General features: G+C 53.3%; 1 protein-coding gene across 1 annotated transcript in view; it reads left to right on the forward strand.

The window, feature by feature from the left end:
* The first annotated feature begins 4,699 nt into the window (after positions 1 to 4,699).
* Fubp3 (far upstream element binding protein 3) overlaps positions 4,700 to 13,988 on the forward strand; it is a 30,211-nt gene continuing 20,922 nt past the window's right edge. Inside the window, exons 1-2 of the mRNA XM_033758983.1 lie at positions 4,700 to 4,732; positions 4,809 to 4,914. Of these exons, the coding sequence (XP_033614874.1) occupies positions 4,715 to 4,732; positions 4,809 to 4,914 (124 nt within the window). The 5' untranslated portion in view covers positions 4,700 to 4,714. The remainder of the gene's footprint in view (positions 4,733 to 4,808; positions 4,915 to 13,988) is intronic.

Here is a 13,988-nt window from a genome sequence, read left to right on the forward strand (position 1 = left end):
CTGGGACGGTGCTCACCCTGCATTCCTGCTGGCTGGTGGAGTGGAGGCTGGATGGCTGTGGCGCGGTTTACTTTTCACCTATCACTGAGCTGAAAATAGCCCAGGGAGTGAGTTAACCATTTGTGCCCCCCAGGGGGAAGGTGGCTTGTGTGGTAGGAGAGTCCCTCAAGGTCACACTTGCAAGACAGGGACTAGGGTGGCCTTGCTTCGGTGACTTCTGGCTGAAGGTGCTCGTTCTGGACCAAAGGCTGGAGTAGCTACTGCTTGGAACCATGATTGGGCCAGGAGGAAATGCCTGAGCTCCTTGGCTGGAAGTCCTGAGGGTTTATGCTCTCAGGAGCTGAGATGTTTAAGGAAGGACAGGGAGGCAGGCTGCCTAGTGGTTCGGGAGCCTGGAGTCTATAGCAGGGCTGGCGAACCTGCGGCACAAGTGCTGCGGCTGGCTGTTTGTTCTTGTTAAAAGCTCTAACACGTGGGCCGGGGATTTAGCTCAGTTGTTCGGTGGCCTGCCTTGCAAGCGCAAGGACCGGACCGGAGTTCAATCCCCAGTACTGGGGAAAAAAAAAAAAAAAGCTCTAACACATTCGCCATCCCTGCTCTATGGGGTCAGAGAGGCCCAGGTTCCAATACTGCATCTGCCCCTTCTGAGATGCTGGACGGCTTTGGCAAGGTCACTCGGTCTCTCTCAGTCATTTTTTTCTTTTCTTAAATGGGTGTACTAGAGAAACGTCATTTCTTAACAGTACTAGGATATCGTGTAAGATGTAATATAAATTATAGCATCACTATATGTTTAATGTTCAGCTCATATCTAACATTTGGGAGGGCTGGAGATTGAGCTCAGTGGTGCCTCTGCCTGCCTTGCAAGTGCAAGGTCCTGAGTTCGATCCCCGGTACGAAAAAAAAACCCCAATAACATTTGTGAGTCTAACATCTTTAGAGCTATGCCTTTTAAATATTCCATGCTGCTCCCCTCACAGTGGAAATTTCCAAGATATAGATGAGGGAAGCAAGTATGAACTAAGAAAAAGTACAAATGTGAAAGCCTTAGTCATGTTTTAAAAGGATACTTGTCAATTTAATCAAAATCCGAAACAAAGAATCAGTGTAACTCCTCTAAGTATGACTTTGGGGGAAATGACACCAAGAAACCTATGATATGACTGGGAATTATCAGGAAGGCCAGGAGCTCAGTAACACGTTTCAGCTCCTTCTCTCCCTTCTTTTTTCCTTTTATGGTACTGAGAATTGAGCCCCAGGCCTTGTGCAGGCTGGAAGAGCAGGTCCCCAGCCCTCTTAAAATTTTTTATTGTATTTTGAGACAGGGTCTTTAAATTGTCCGGCTGGCCTCAAATGTGTGACTGTCCTGCCACAGCCTCTGGGTTGGCTGGAATTGCAAGTGGGAGCCACTGTGCCCAGCTCACATTTGACAACCTTAGGAGGGCAGAGAAGTGGAAGCCAGGAGGCTCCTTCAGAAGGAAGTAGGATAATGTGCCTGGTGTGTGTGTGTCCTACCGGTCTGGGCGTGCAATTTTATGCACTGTTGCCCCACTGTTCAGGACCCCACCGAAAAGCGTATGCCTTTACCCCTTCCCTTTTTGTCCTGGAGTCTTCGTCACTGTCTTCTGGGAAAGTTTGGGCCTGTTTGTTTGTTTTTATTTTCAGTACTGGAGGTTGAACCCAAGGCCTCTGTGTGAACTACATCCTCAGCCATTTGTTTGTTTTTGCAGTACTGGGCATTGGCCCCATGGGCTCTGCACTGAGCTAGCTGTGTCTCCAGCCCCTTTTTTATTTTATTTTTTATTTAGAGACAAGGTCTGAGTAAGTCACTGAAGTTGCCGGGGCTGAGATCCAACTCTCAGTCCTCCTGCCTCAGCCTCCCAGAGTGCTGGGATTACCGGTGTGAGCCACCAAGCTTGGCGTGGGTCCAGTGATCTCGACAGCCCTTCTACCAGCCGCAAACTCAGTTCACTGTGCTGCTGAAAGGGCCTCCTCGGCTAGAAGAGGGTTCTCACCTGTTAATCCAGCTGCTCTGCCAGCCGAGACCTTCGAGGCAGCGTCTGCATCTTGAGTGGCCAGCTGCTCAGGCTCGTCTGAGGCACATGGGAGAGGAGATTGCAGGCAGGCAGGCAGAGCGCTCTCGGGCGGTTCTGCATCAGTGCCTTGTTCCCGAGCAGGTGCCCCTACTCTGACCCTTGGCTGTGTGAGCTGGGGTGTTGTAAACAAGCACTTGTCCACACTTTCATCCTTTCCAGCCTAGACAGAGAGAGCAAACTGTCCTTCAAGGCCCGTGTAATATGCATTGTGTGCAGGCTCTGTTCCTGTAGGATCCCAGTGTGGCTCCTAGCTCTGCTGCCATCCGGCAGAGGCAGCCACATACTGCATGTGAACAGGTGCAGTGTGATGTCTCCGTCACTTGCCTCGTGGCTGGGACACCATACACAGTGCCCTGCACCCCGAAGGGAAGAGGTTTATTTTGGCCCATGTTTTAGTCCAAGGCAGGAAGGTGTGGAGGAAGGGTCTGGGTGGAGAGCTGCTCACATCAGGGTGGGCAGGAAGCAGAGAGAGTGGAACCTGGGGGAGAGACACCCGTCAGGTGACACCCCCATGACCGTCCTTTCAGCTGTAGCACCCCATGATTCAGTCACCTTTCAAAAGCCCTGCCTGTGAGCACACGAGACTTTGGGGGGTCATCTAGATCAGCGCCATAACATGGTCTTTTTTCCAGCACTAGAGGAGGTTAACCCCAGGGCCTTTGCACAAATGTGTGTCCCCGGCCTTTGTTTTGTTTGTTTTTTTATTTTTGAGACAGGTTCTTGCTAAGTTACCAAGTTGTCCAGTGTGGGCCAAACTTGCAAACCTACTGCCTCAGCCTCACAATATGCTAAGTATAGGTGTGCACTGCTGTCCATGCCTTAACAAAACTTACTAAAATCAGGTGATGCAGCAGTCTTGTTGGCTGAGCAGTGCCCCCTAACAGGCGTCCCCACCTTTGTCCCTTACAGTCTCTTCTTCATGTAGCAGTCAGGGAGCTCTTTTAAATACACCAATACAAGCGCTTCTCCAGAAACAGCCTGTTTCTTGCCGATGTGGCCTGTAGTGTCCTCCCGTCATCTGTCCTCTAAACCACGAGCCCCTTAGCGTAGTCCTACGTGAGCTGCCCGTCGGAACACATCAGCCTCCTCCCACATTGGCAGCGTCCTCTCCGTTCATGCGTACTCCAGCCTCAGCCTTCATATGAGCTGTCCCCTCTGCCCAGGCCCTTCTTCCTCTCCTTCTGTGGCCAGTTCTTGGTCACTGTTAGGTCTCACAGGGACATTGCCTCCTCCCAATGGCCTCCCAGGTTCACCCTTTCCAGCAGCTCCACCGAGCCCTCTGTGTTTCTGCTCATCATCACTGGAACGATGAGCCGTGGGTCACTGTGTGGATCCGCGACCCTGCACCCTTGCTCCCACATCCTGGCTGCCAGCCTGTGGCTTCCTCCTGCATGCGGTGCTGAGCGTTTGTCGGAGGAGTTGCTCATTTGTGGTGAGGTATTGCTGGCGTTCAGAGTGCTCTTTATTCAAGGGCTCGCCATCCTTTGGGAAGCTGTATAAACAGCATCACAGCCAGGGATCTTGGGTCCCCAGAAGAGGGCTGTCTGGTATCTCAGAACTAGGAGCAGCTTGAAGGAGGCCCGGCACCTGGAGCCCAGCAGCGATTGTCTGCAGTGGCTCACTTGGTGAAGGTTAGGTTTCTCTGTCTGGTACCAGCCAGCCTCACGCTTCTGGGCACTTGGGGACCAGCTCAGCACAGTCGGCAGGGACTGCTGTGTGGGAAGCTGTGCCCGCTGCTGCCCCCACCCACCCTGCGTGGCGAGCAAGCAGAGGGGCCGTACCGAGAGCGGTCACTGTGAATGTTCCCTGCCGTGAGGGAGTTGGCTTTTTACGGAGATCACATTTAATTTCCTTATGAGAACAGTGCACACGGGTGAGTTCTGCTTCCCATTTGTTTCTGTAGAAAAATTTTATTTTATTTTATTTCATTTATTTATTTTTTGGTACCAGGGATTGAACTGGGGTCCTTGTGATTGCAGGGCAGGCCGCCGAGCCACTGAGCTAAATCCCCGGCCCTTGAAGAAGAATTTTAGTAGCTGTGTTCTGTTCTTCCCTGATGGCAGTGGCAGTGAGGAAGCCCACTGAGGTTGTCTCCCTGTGTCTGATGCAGGATGTGTCCTGTCGTGTGTCATGTCCTGCTTCGTCTTGGAGACATCATTAGGGTGATAGATCTGAAGAGTTGTCACTTGTGAGCAAACAAGGGGACAGGACTGTGGGGAGTTGAACCCAGGGCCTTTGCACTGAGCTACGCCCGAGCCCCTCCCTTTTAGTTGTTGGTTGTTGTTGTTTATTTTGAGACAAGATCTTACCACGTCTCTACGTTGGCCAGAACTTGGTGATCCTCCTGCCGCGCCTTCCCAGTGCCAGCATGCCAGGCTCCTTTTCTGATGCTCTTGGGAAATGTGTTGCCCAAGAGAAGGAATCCTGTCCTGAAATCTTTCCCACAGAATTCCATATTGTGTGTCCCCCCCCTTAAAATACCTATTCTGTTTAGTGGCTACTTAAAAATACTGTGCTTACAGGAGACACATTTTGGGAAGTACCTAAACACACCTTATTAAGACCGTAAGGAAACTTAATTAGTGATAGCGCCTTGAATTAGCCCGGGGAGGGGAGAGATGTGGTGTCGGCTCCAAGTAAGAGACTGTGTTCTTGCTCCTGTGAATACAGCCGTGCGTTGTACTGAGTATTTACATCTGATTCTCTCTGTAGATTGCTGCTAAAATTGATTCCATTCCTCACTTGAATAATTCCACACCTCTAGTGGACCCCTCAGTATACGGATACGGAGTACAGAAGCGGCCCCTGGATGACGGAGGTAAGTTGCTGCAGATGCCCTGCCTGCGTGCAGTGGGCCTGCCAGGTTAGCTGCCGTCTGCACAGCCACTCCCTCCGCAGCTTCTCCCGGCACCGGTGGAGGAAGGGTGGGGGAAGGGTTCGGGGTGATTTTTCTCCACAATGCAGGAATCTTTTCAGCTGCACTCTGAGGCAGGGGCTTGGCCTCCTCCAGCATCTGTTTGGAAGCCACATTGCCCCACTTGAGAATACCGTTTGATTTCACCTTCTCCGAGTGCACACGTGGGAACTGAAGGTCCCACTTTTCCCTGGAGGAAAGCTAAGATTTGGTGCATGGCTCTGCGGAGGTGGTGGCTGCCTCTTGACCTCAAAAAAAGGGAAGAGAGGCAGTGACCTCTACAGTCTTGTGGTTGTCACCATGCCTGTTTGTGATAGGCGCCCTCATTCATTCACACATTCATTCACTGTTTTACCGGTTTGCTGTATTCCTTGCTCCATCCCAGCAGGAACTCGAGGCCGTGCCGAGGTGCATGTCGGCAGTGCTCCGGCAGAGTTTGCTGGTGTGTTTCTGTGCCGCAGTCGGCTCTCCAGGGCTAGGGCTGCCTAGGCTGCACTTGAGTCTCCTCTGCTGCTCCTCTGGGTTCTGCACATGCGCCCAGTCACATGTGTACTTAGCTCTGCGACATGGAGAGAGAGACCATGGCTCAGAATACCACACACGTGTGACCTCCTTTTCCAGGGCAGGCGTGTGCTGTTGTGCACGTCAGAGAATTAACTTAGTGTGACCGGGTTCTCTGGTCTCCAGGGATTCTGAAAGAGGCGATGGCATTGATGTTAGATGTGGGAACTTTTTCGAGACGGTTGTCTGTAGACTCACAGGGTGAAGTGCTTTAAGCAGTCGGCACTCACTTGAATGTGAAAGTTCTTGTCTAAAACTCTGGGATCGCACATGCAGACAGTGACTCTGCACTGGTGCCCTGTGCTCTTCCTGCCTGCCTGCCTGGTGGTGGTTTCTGCATTCTCTCCCGGTGATGAGCTGCCGTGCACGGTCACCTTCGCACCCTGCGCAGGGAGGGCAGCTGTGCTTTGCTTCCTCCTGCAGGATGTCAGCGTGAAGGTAAAACTAGGCAGTCCGCTCCCGTGCACAGATCTCCCTTAGTGGACAGTGTCTCTCCGGCCTGTTGTTTCCAGAAATCAAGATCAATATGTTTCGCAACACATTTGGCCTGCCTTCCCCGACAGCGCAGCCTTGTCCCCCAGCACCTGCACCAGGTCCTTGTGTAGGGAACCCCTGACACTCACAGACGGAGCCCTCAGCTCGGGGCAGACGTACATCCCCGCTCAGTGCTTTGCACGCCCACTTGAAAGAAGCAGCAGAAGGTCCTGCATTTATCGAGGAGGAGAAGAGAGCAGCAGGCAGGGAGCTGATGCTGCCGGGGCCACCAGGCGGCCACAGCCCCACCCGAGGACCCGTGCTTTTCAGCACGTACATCATGGCTTTAGTGTGAATTCCCACTGCTTCACGTCTGCCTGTGCAGAGTGCGTTCTCAGACAGGAAATGAGTGAGGCTGCTCTTCCCCTCGACAGTGAGCCTCCTCTTAGTGAGAAGGGCCGAGCAGGAGCCCAGCCGTGGCCTGCAGGCCTGCAGGCTCCTCTGGACGCCGGGCACACTCACTCTGGCCTTTTATCCTCTGCATAATAGTCTGATGAAATCATCCCTCTCATTTTGTTTTGTTTTTTGAGATGGAGTCTCCTTATAGATCAGGTTGGCCTGGCACTCACAGTGATCCTCCTGCCTCAGCCTCTCTGGAGAGCTGAGATGAAAAGTGCGTACTGCCACACCTAGCTGTTGTTCCTCTCCTGTCGAGCACTGTTAAATAAAGAGTTAGGCAGATTTGTTTTCTGCAAGTGGCTCCCATGTGTAGAGATTGGGCTCGCTGTCGTATCCAGTGGGAGCCCCAGTGTGGGGGCCGGGTGCAGCTTTGCTTTGTCAGTTGCCTCTGGAGGCAGTGAGGATGGTGAGGAAATGTGTGAGCAGTGGATTCTGCCGGGGGCCGGTGCTGGGCCTCCTGGCCACTTTGGGCCCCAGATTTTGGGGCGGCTTGTGTGAGCAAAGTCTGGAAACTCCCGGAGGCAGAGTGGGATGCCGAAATCCCAGCACTATGTTCATCGCACAGAGGTTGCCGAGGTTTTGCAGTGCTGTGCTTGTTTGGCTTGGCCGGGCATTTTCAGACAGAAGCTCACCAGACTGCCGCTTTAGCAATGTGAACTTTCTCACTCTCTGCGAAGCAGAGTCCTTTAACCTTTAGTTAAAGGCGAGGTTCAGTGCCCTGGAACTGTGGGTGTTAGGCCTACTTAGAAACTGGGCAATTCTGAATTTAACCTGAAGGGGTCTGAAAGTAGGGCTGACTCGGGGTGGTGAGGTTTGCAGACAGCACGTGCATTGGAGAAGCGAATGTGTGCGAGACAGTGCCACGTGCGGCCGGTTTGTCCCAGATGGGAAAAGGGGCCGGGGAGTGGGCATTTGGAGCCGCCGGCAAGAATCCACTTGGAACCCAGAGCCGGGCTTCCAGGCCTGCCGCTGCCCCCAGCCTGCGACCAGTCGCTGGTCCTGTTAGCATCTGCAGTCTTGACACCCACACTGGTAACAGTCTGAGGTGAGCCTGGGGCACCCACCACGCAGGGATCCTTTCCTGCCTGCGGCGCTTTCTTCAGGCTGCACCAGAGGCGGTCGGACCTGTTTGTGTCCTCTCCTCTGGCGGGGATGTCAGCTGCAGCCCCAGCCCCAGCCCCAGCCCCAGGGAGGTGCAGGTCTTCCCTCCATGGCCACCACCTCCCTGTCCTCCCAGTCTCTGTGCCCTCCACCTGCTGGCTGCCTCGGCTGGTGTGACTTCCTCCTGGAGACCTCACACTGCCTCCCGCCTCCTGCTCCTGACCCTGCACTGCCAAGCTGCGCCACCTGCCTCCGCCCTTTCTCCTTCCCTCCCTCCACTCCTCACTCGCCTCGCCAGGAATAAGTCTCAGAAGGGGCCCATTGGTCCCTTTCTGGTGGTCCCCAGCATCCCCTCCTTTGTTCTGCAGAGACCTGAGGCTCTTGTGCACCTCTTGTACCTGAGTCTCCACGATAGGAGTGATCTGTTCCCCCTAAGCCACAGGTGATGGCCGAAGTGACTCTCGCTCGGTTTCTCCCTCGGCATCTTCTGTCATTAGCATTTTCATACTGGGAGAAGCTCACTCCAAATGTAAAGGACAGGATTAGCTAAGAATTAGCTAACTTAAAATCCGGCTTTTTCCTGACAAACCAGCCAGGAAATAGTTTGGCTTGCAGACCCCTTCCAATACTCAGATGTGCTGCTAGAGCCCTGACACAGCCACTCAAAGAGGTAAACAAGCCACGCTGCGTTGAGTAGCATAGTGTGTGTGAAACAGGCAGCCGCCCTCCCTCGGGCAGTGTGCCAGCCTCCAGTCTACAGCAGTAGCCTCATCGAATGGTCATTCCGACACCTGCTCATCCTCCAGTGAGGGAAGTGAAGTGTCCTTTTTTTTTTCTTTTTTTTTTGGTACTAGGGATCGAACTCGGGTCCTTGCACTTGTGAGGCAGGCGGAGGCACCACTGAGCTAAATCCCTGGCTTCCAGTGAGGAAAGTGTATGCAGGTTCCCCAGTCACTGTCTTTAATTAAGCCAGGGTCCTGGCGGCATGGCAGGTCCTTCCGCCTTGCTTGCAGGCTTGGTCCCTGAGAAGCCCAGTGACCTTGTGTTTACTCCTTCAGCAGGCCTAGCGGAGAGTGCGGCCCCTCGGGTCCCTACCCTAGGAGCATCTCCGGGCCATGCCTCACCTCTGCCAGCCCTGTGATGGTGCCAGAGCTCAGCTTCTGGGTGACTTTGAGGAGCCCCCCCTTCCGCCTTCCCTGCCAGTGGCTGGTCTTTGATACCTGTGACACCGACTGGTGTGGCGCTGCACTGCCTTGGGCTCTTGTTTTTTGAAACAGTGTGGCTGTGCGGTTCTGGCTGGCCTAGGACTCACGGTGGAGTCGGATTGGCCTTGAACTCACTGTGATCCTTCTGCCTCGGGCTCCGAGTGCCGGGATTCCAGGCGTGCTCCACCACGCCCGGCTGCTTCATTTTATTTTGACAGTATTTCTGAGGTGAAGGAAGATTTCTTACTTAGGCTTACTATTAAATGCAGTATTTAGGAAGATTGAAAGAAAATATTGTTATCTGTCTTGGGTCTCGTGTAAAGTCCTGCAGCACTGAGCAAAGAGGAGGTGCAAAAACAGAATGAGGAAGAAATGTGTTCTGTTTCTTGGGGCTTTCTATGGGCTGTTTTGTTTTTCTGTTCCGTGGCCTGAGTCCAGGACCTGCACACTGAACTACACCCCTGGCCTTTTTTTTTTTTCCAAGACAGGGTTTCATTACGTAACCCACACTGGCCTTGAACTCAGGAGCCTCCTGCCTGGGTCTCAAGGCCTGGTACAGGTGTGTGCCACCATGTCCAGCAGAGATTTTTTTTTTTTTTTTTTTTTGGTACTGGGGATCAAACTCAGGACCTTGTGCTTACCAGGCAGGTGCAATGCCACTGAGCTACATCCCTGGCCCAAGAATTTAAATTCCAGAATAGAGATGATAGCCAGCCAGGCACACCTTTGATCACAACTACTTGGGCTGAGGCAGGAGGATCTCAAGTTTGAGGAAACCCTGGGAAGCTTAGTGAGATCTTGTCTCCGCATAAAATTTCAAAAATAGATGAGGGGAGGGGGTAGTGATGAGCGCCAGGACAGTTGCTGCTAAATGGCCTGGGCACCCAGGCCAGTGCCTGCCGCCACGCTGCCCCAGCCCACAGCCACCAGTGGCCCAGTTTTGGGAAGAGAAGTGTGAATCCTCGATGCCGGTGCTTTCATTCAGGGGTCGAGGGTGGACACAGGGATGCAGAGAGCGGGCTGGGCGAGGGGCATCGCGTCAGTTTCCTGAGGCTGCCCTGAGGACCTGTGTTGGTGTCCACTGCCCTGAGGTGACCACTGCAGGTGTCCACTGGCTTCCCACTCCTACCGGGCAGGAGTACGTGGCACCTCCAAGGGCAGGGTCCTCAGACAGGGCCCCAGGCTGATGCACAGTCTGGAAACGGCCCTGCCCGCCCCAGACTGAAACCCAGGAGCAGAGTGACATCGCCAGTGAGGCAGCATGGGAGGCAGACTACGTCCTGGGGAGCTGGAGCTGAGTGTGGACAGCACTCGGCCGGCTTGGCCGGCTGGTAGGGTGGGAGGCGTTTCCCTCAGGAGCCCGGCGTGTTGTGGCAGCTTAAGGCAGCCCTGGGTTCAAAGCTCTTAGGGTGCAGGTCAGCCAGTCTCCACCTGGCTGGGCGGGAGGATCACCCAAAGAGCCTCCCCAGAAAGCAGTTTGCAGTCTTACAAACAGCTGGCGCTCCCATGCAGCCCGCAGGTGCACTCCCAGGCATCTGTCCCCAGGAAGTGGAAACAACATCCACACAGAGCTTCTCCACGCATCCTCAGAGCAGCTGTATTCAAAATGACCCTTCTCAGAATGCGTGTCCTTTGGTCCCTGGAGAGTCAGGCCTAGCCACTGTGCCAGGGTAGATTACTCAGTAGGAAAAAGGGACTGATGGTGCCTGCGACGACCTGGCACAGCTCCAGGAAGTCTACCACACACAAAAGGCCAACGGACATTTTTGGGATGAACAGTAGTAGCTGCGTGGCTCTGTGCAAGATACTTAACTTCTCTGAGCCTTACCTGTAAAAGCTCATTGCACTTATGTCACTAGATCATCGATATTTAAAAATACCACTAGCAATCTGAGTAATCAGTTTTCCACCAGGACTAGTTGGTTTACACATTTTAAAGCATGTGTGACTTAAAAGCTTTATGAAGTACACACCTTTATTGTGTTGCATTCTGTTTTCTGTGTCTTGGTTTTTTTTTTGAGACAGGGTGTCCCTATGTAGTTGAGACTGACCTGGAACTCACTATGTAGCCCAGGCTGGTCTCTAACTCACAGCGATCCTCCTGCCTCAGCCTCCCCGAGTGCTGAGATTACAGGGTGTGCCACCACACCCGGCCTCTGTCATTTTTAAATCAAGCTCCTTGTGACTCCCTATGTTGGCTTCATCGGCTTACGTGGAAGCGAGGCTGGGTGCTGTGAGTAGAAGGTTGTGGAGTCTCTTTCCCTCTCTCTGCTCTGTGGCTCTCTGGGTGAGGCCTGTCCTGGGTGCCAGGTGAGGTTCGATCCAGCTCCCTGCCTCCCACCCCACAGCCTGCGACGTCCTTGTTTACGCTTCAGCCCCAGGCCTGGCCTGGGCCAGCACCTGAGAGAAGGCCTTGGCAGGGAGGCAGCGGTGGGTGTGAGCCCCAGGATGCGGGGCAGAGGGGCTTTGTCCCTGTCCTCCCTCCCCTGGGGCCCATGAGCTGTGCAGGGAGGCACCGGAAGAGCCCTCAGAAGAGCGTAGTCTGCCAGGAGTAACAGTGAGGAGATAAACTTGAATTGAATCTCGCCGTTGAAAAATAAGTAACTTGTGAAATTAGCGGCAGGTTACATGCCATCAGCCTTCTGCTGAACTTGGCGGGCAGCGCCAGCCGGACACAGGAAGCCTTGGCGTCTCCCAGCCTCAGAGGAGGGAGCATGGGGGAACTGCTCACCGCCACAGAGGAAGGTCTGGCGTGCTTTTGCTGCTCCCCACCTGAGCTGCCCACCAGCCGCGCTGACCCAAGCGGTGAAGGCAGCCTCCTCCCTCGGGAGGCGGGGCACGGTGGGGACGCATGCTGGCTGCCTGTCTCGGTAGCATTTCTTTGGGAGAAGAAAAATGAAGCCTTTTTCTTCCTCACTAGTATCTCCGGCCACCCAACTTTTTCTAAGGAGCCTTATTGAAATTGGCAGAGCATTTCTTTTGAGAAGGGATTTCGTGTGTTGCAGGGTGACTCTCTTCTGTTAGATTCATTTTCCACGCGCGGCCCAGCAGCCTCTCATTATGTGGTGTGCAGGGTAAATGAGAGCTACGCCTGTGCGTGTGGGTGTGTAGAATTGAGCTAAGGGGCTTTGGGAGGACACGAAGCGTTGTCGGTGGCTTGTGCCATTAGTGGGAAATGGGACTGATTTTATTCAGTATTTTCCTCCTTTGCAGTAAAATGACTGCACTTACCATTAAATTGGCCTTGATAGGCTTCGCGCCGGCCCCCCCGCGGGGCCCTCCTGGGAGGACGCAGGAGAGGTCCCTCCTGGTGTGTGAGCCGGCCCTCATGTGGCCACGCAGGTTGCAGTGTTAGGAGCCAAGCAGGACTGGGCCCTGAGGGGGGGAGACCTGAACCTTGGGTCTGCGTGCGTGGGGAGGAGCAGGTGCTGACTCTGGCCTCTTGGCTGGTGTGGCCTCCGTGGTGTCTGTGAGCAGTGTCAGAAGCAGTGTGGTGCACATGGCACTCACAGTGTATACTCTGTCAGCAAGAAGGAATGTGCATCTTGGTGATGAGTAGGAAATTGTGAATGGCTTTGGAACAGAAGTCTTTCGCGTGTCCTCTCGAGTCCCGTGGATTCTTTGTGGCGGTGCTGCTCTCTGCTCTGTTTCTGTGGCCGCCCCGAGAATGGCGCATCTGAAGGCCATCAGCCGTTTGCTGTCTCTGACCCAGCAGGAGGTGGCGGGGGGCCTGGTTGGTGGGTGGGCAGCTCTCCGCTGGTCTCCTGGTTCCGGACGCTCCGTCCCTGGGTCTTACCCCGATCCGGACGGCCGCCGGGAGCGATTTGACTCTGACAGACTCTGAGCAAGCCCGCAGCGCTCTGCCTCGCTGTCGTTGGTGCGTGTGCTTTCTTCCCTCTGCCTTCAGTGGCAGGCAGCGCTCCTCGGGCTGAGGCGAGGGTGCCTGTCCAGAGCTGGAGATCGTCCAGTTTTGGGGTGAATTGGGAGTTGTGAGTGTGCTCTAGCATTTGTTATAAAGTAGATAGGCAAAAAGAGCATTTTGAAACTCGGTTTAAAAAAAATTCTCTTATCCCTGAGATAAGCAGCTTAGCAGTATATAGTGTCAATATTTTGGCTGCAGACCATTATCTTGCTATCGATCCAGAAGAAATACCCTGGTATAATTTCAGTAAGCTCAGTAGCTTTGTTTACTTTTTGCTAGCATTGTTTCTGTATGCTTTTTATTCTTCTTTCAAAATGTCATGACCTGCTTTCTTTTCCTTTGTCTCTGACCAGCTACTGTCCAGACTGAATGACAGGATTGCATTTGAACAGGAAGAAGAGCTGTTGGAGTTGTGTATTTCGTGTGTCAGACCCCTTTGCTTTTTGTCCTGAAGTTGGTGTAACTTCCCCGCTTGCTTACCTTTTATCTGTTCTTTAATAACTTTCTCCAAAGATGTGTGTTTGAATGCTCTTTTTAGCATCTTGGAAGGTACATTCAGTTCCTTGCAATATGTTTGGGGTGGGTACTTGTTTATTGTCTGCTGACTGTATTTCCTGCGCTGCATTTTTCAAAAGAGAAATGCCACAGAATCATTTTTGCTGATGGCTGGTGAAGGAGACACTCATCAATAGCTGAAAGAACAGAAACTGGAACGAAAAGCGTAGCTAAAGTGGTTTTGTGGGAATGTGATTACAGAGTCGGTTTTAATAATGAGAGGCTGTTTGGCACTGTTGTCTCTGTGAAATGGGCTTGAGAGGCGGCTGTGAGTTCTTAGGTGCATTGCGCGCATCCACTGCGTGCGGATGGCTGCCGTGGGCTGGCGGGGTGGGGGCCCGGGGCTGTCTCCTCCCCACCGCCACCAGGAACATATGTGCCTGTTCTTAGTGACTACAGCTGCCACGAGCAGTCCTTAACAATGCCTCCGAGGAGGTTAAATCTTCTCATTTGTTTTTAAAAGAGAGAGAAGGAGCCCTCTCGCCTTTACATTGAGTTGGAATCCCAAGCGGGAGGGAGGTAGGAAGTTAGAGGGATTTAGGCAAGCGGGATTTTCTCCCAGGCCTCTCAGCATGTGGACACACAGATCAATTTCTTATCCTGCATTCAGCTGGACACTGGGCTAGAGACTGTGTTGATCAAGACATCCCCTCCTGTTTCATATCATGTAACGCATTCATTTCAGCCACTGAGCCTAAATT

This window comes from Fukomys damarensis, unplaced genomic scaffold (genome assembly GCF_012274545.1).
Source record: "Fukomys damarensis isolate Sample0158 unplaced genomic scaffold, DMR_v1.0_HiC HiC_scaffold_36, whole genome shotgun sequence".
Taxonomy (NCBI): Eukaryota; Metazoa; Chordata; class Mammalia; order Rodentia; family Bathyergidae; genus Fukomys; species Fukomys damarensis.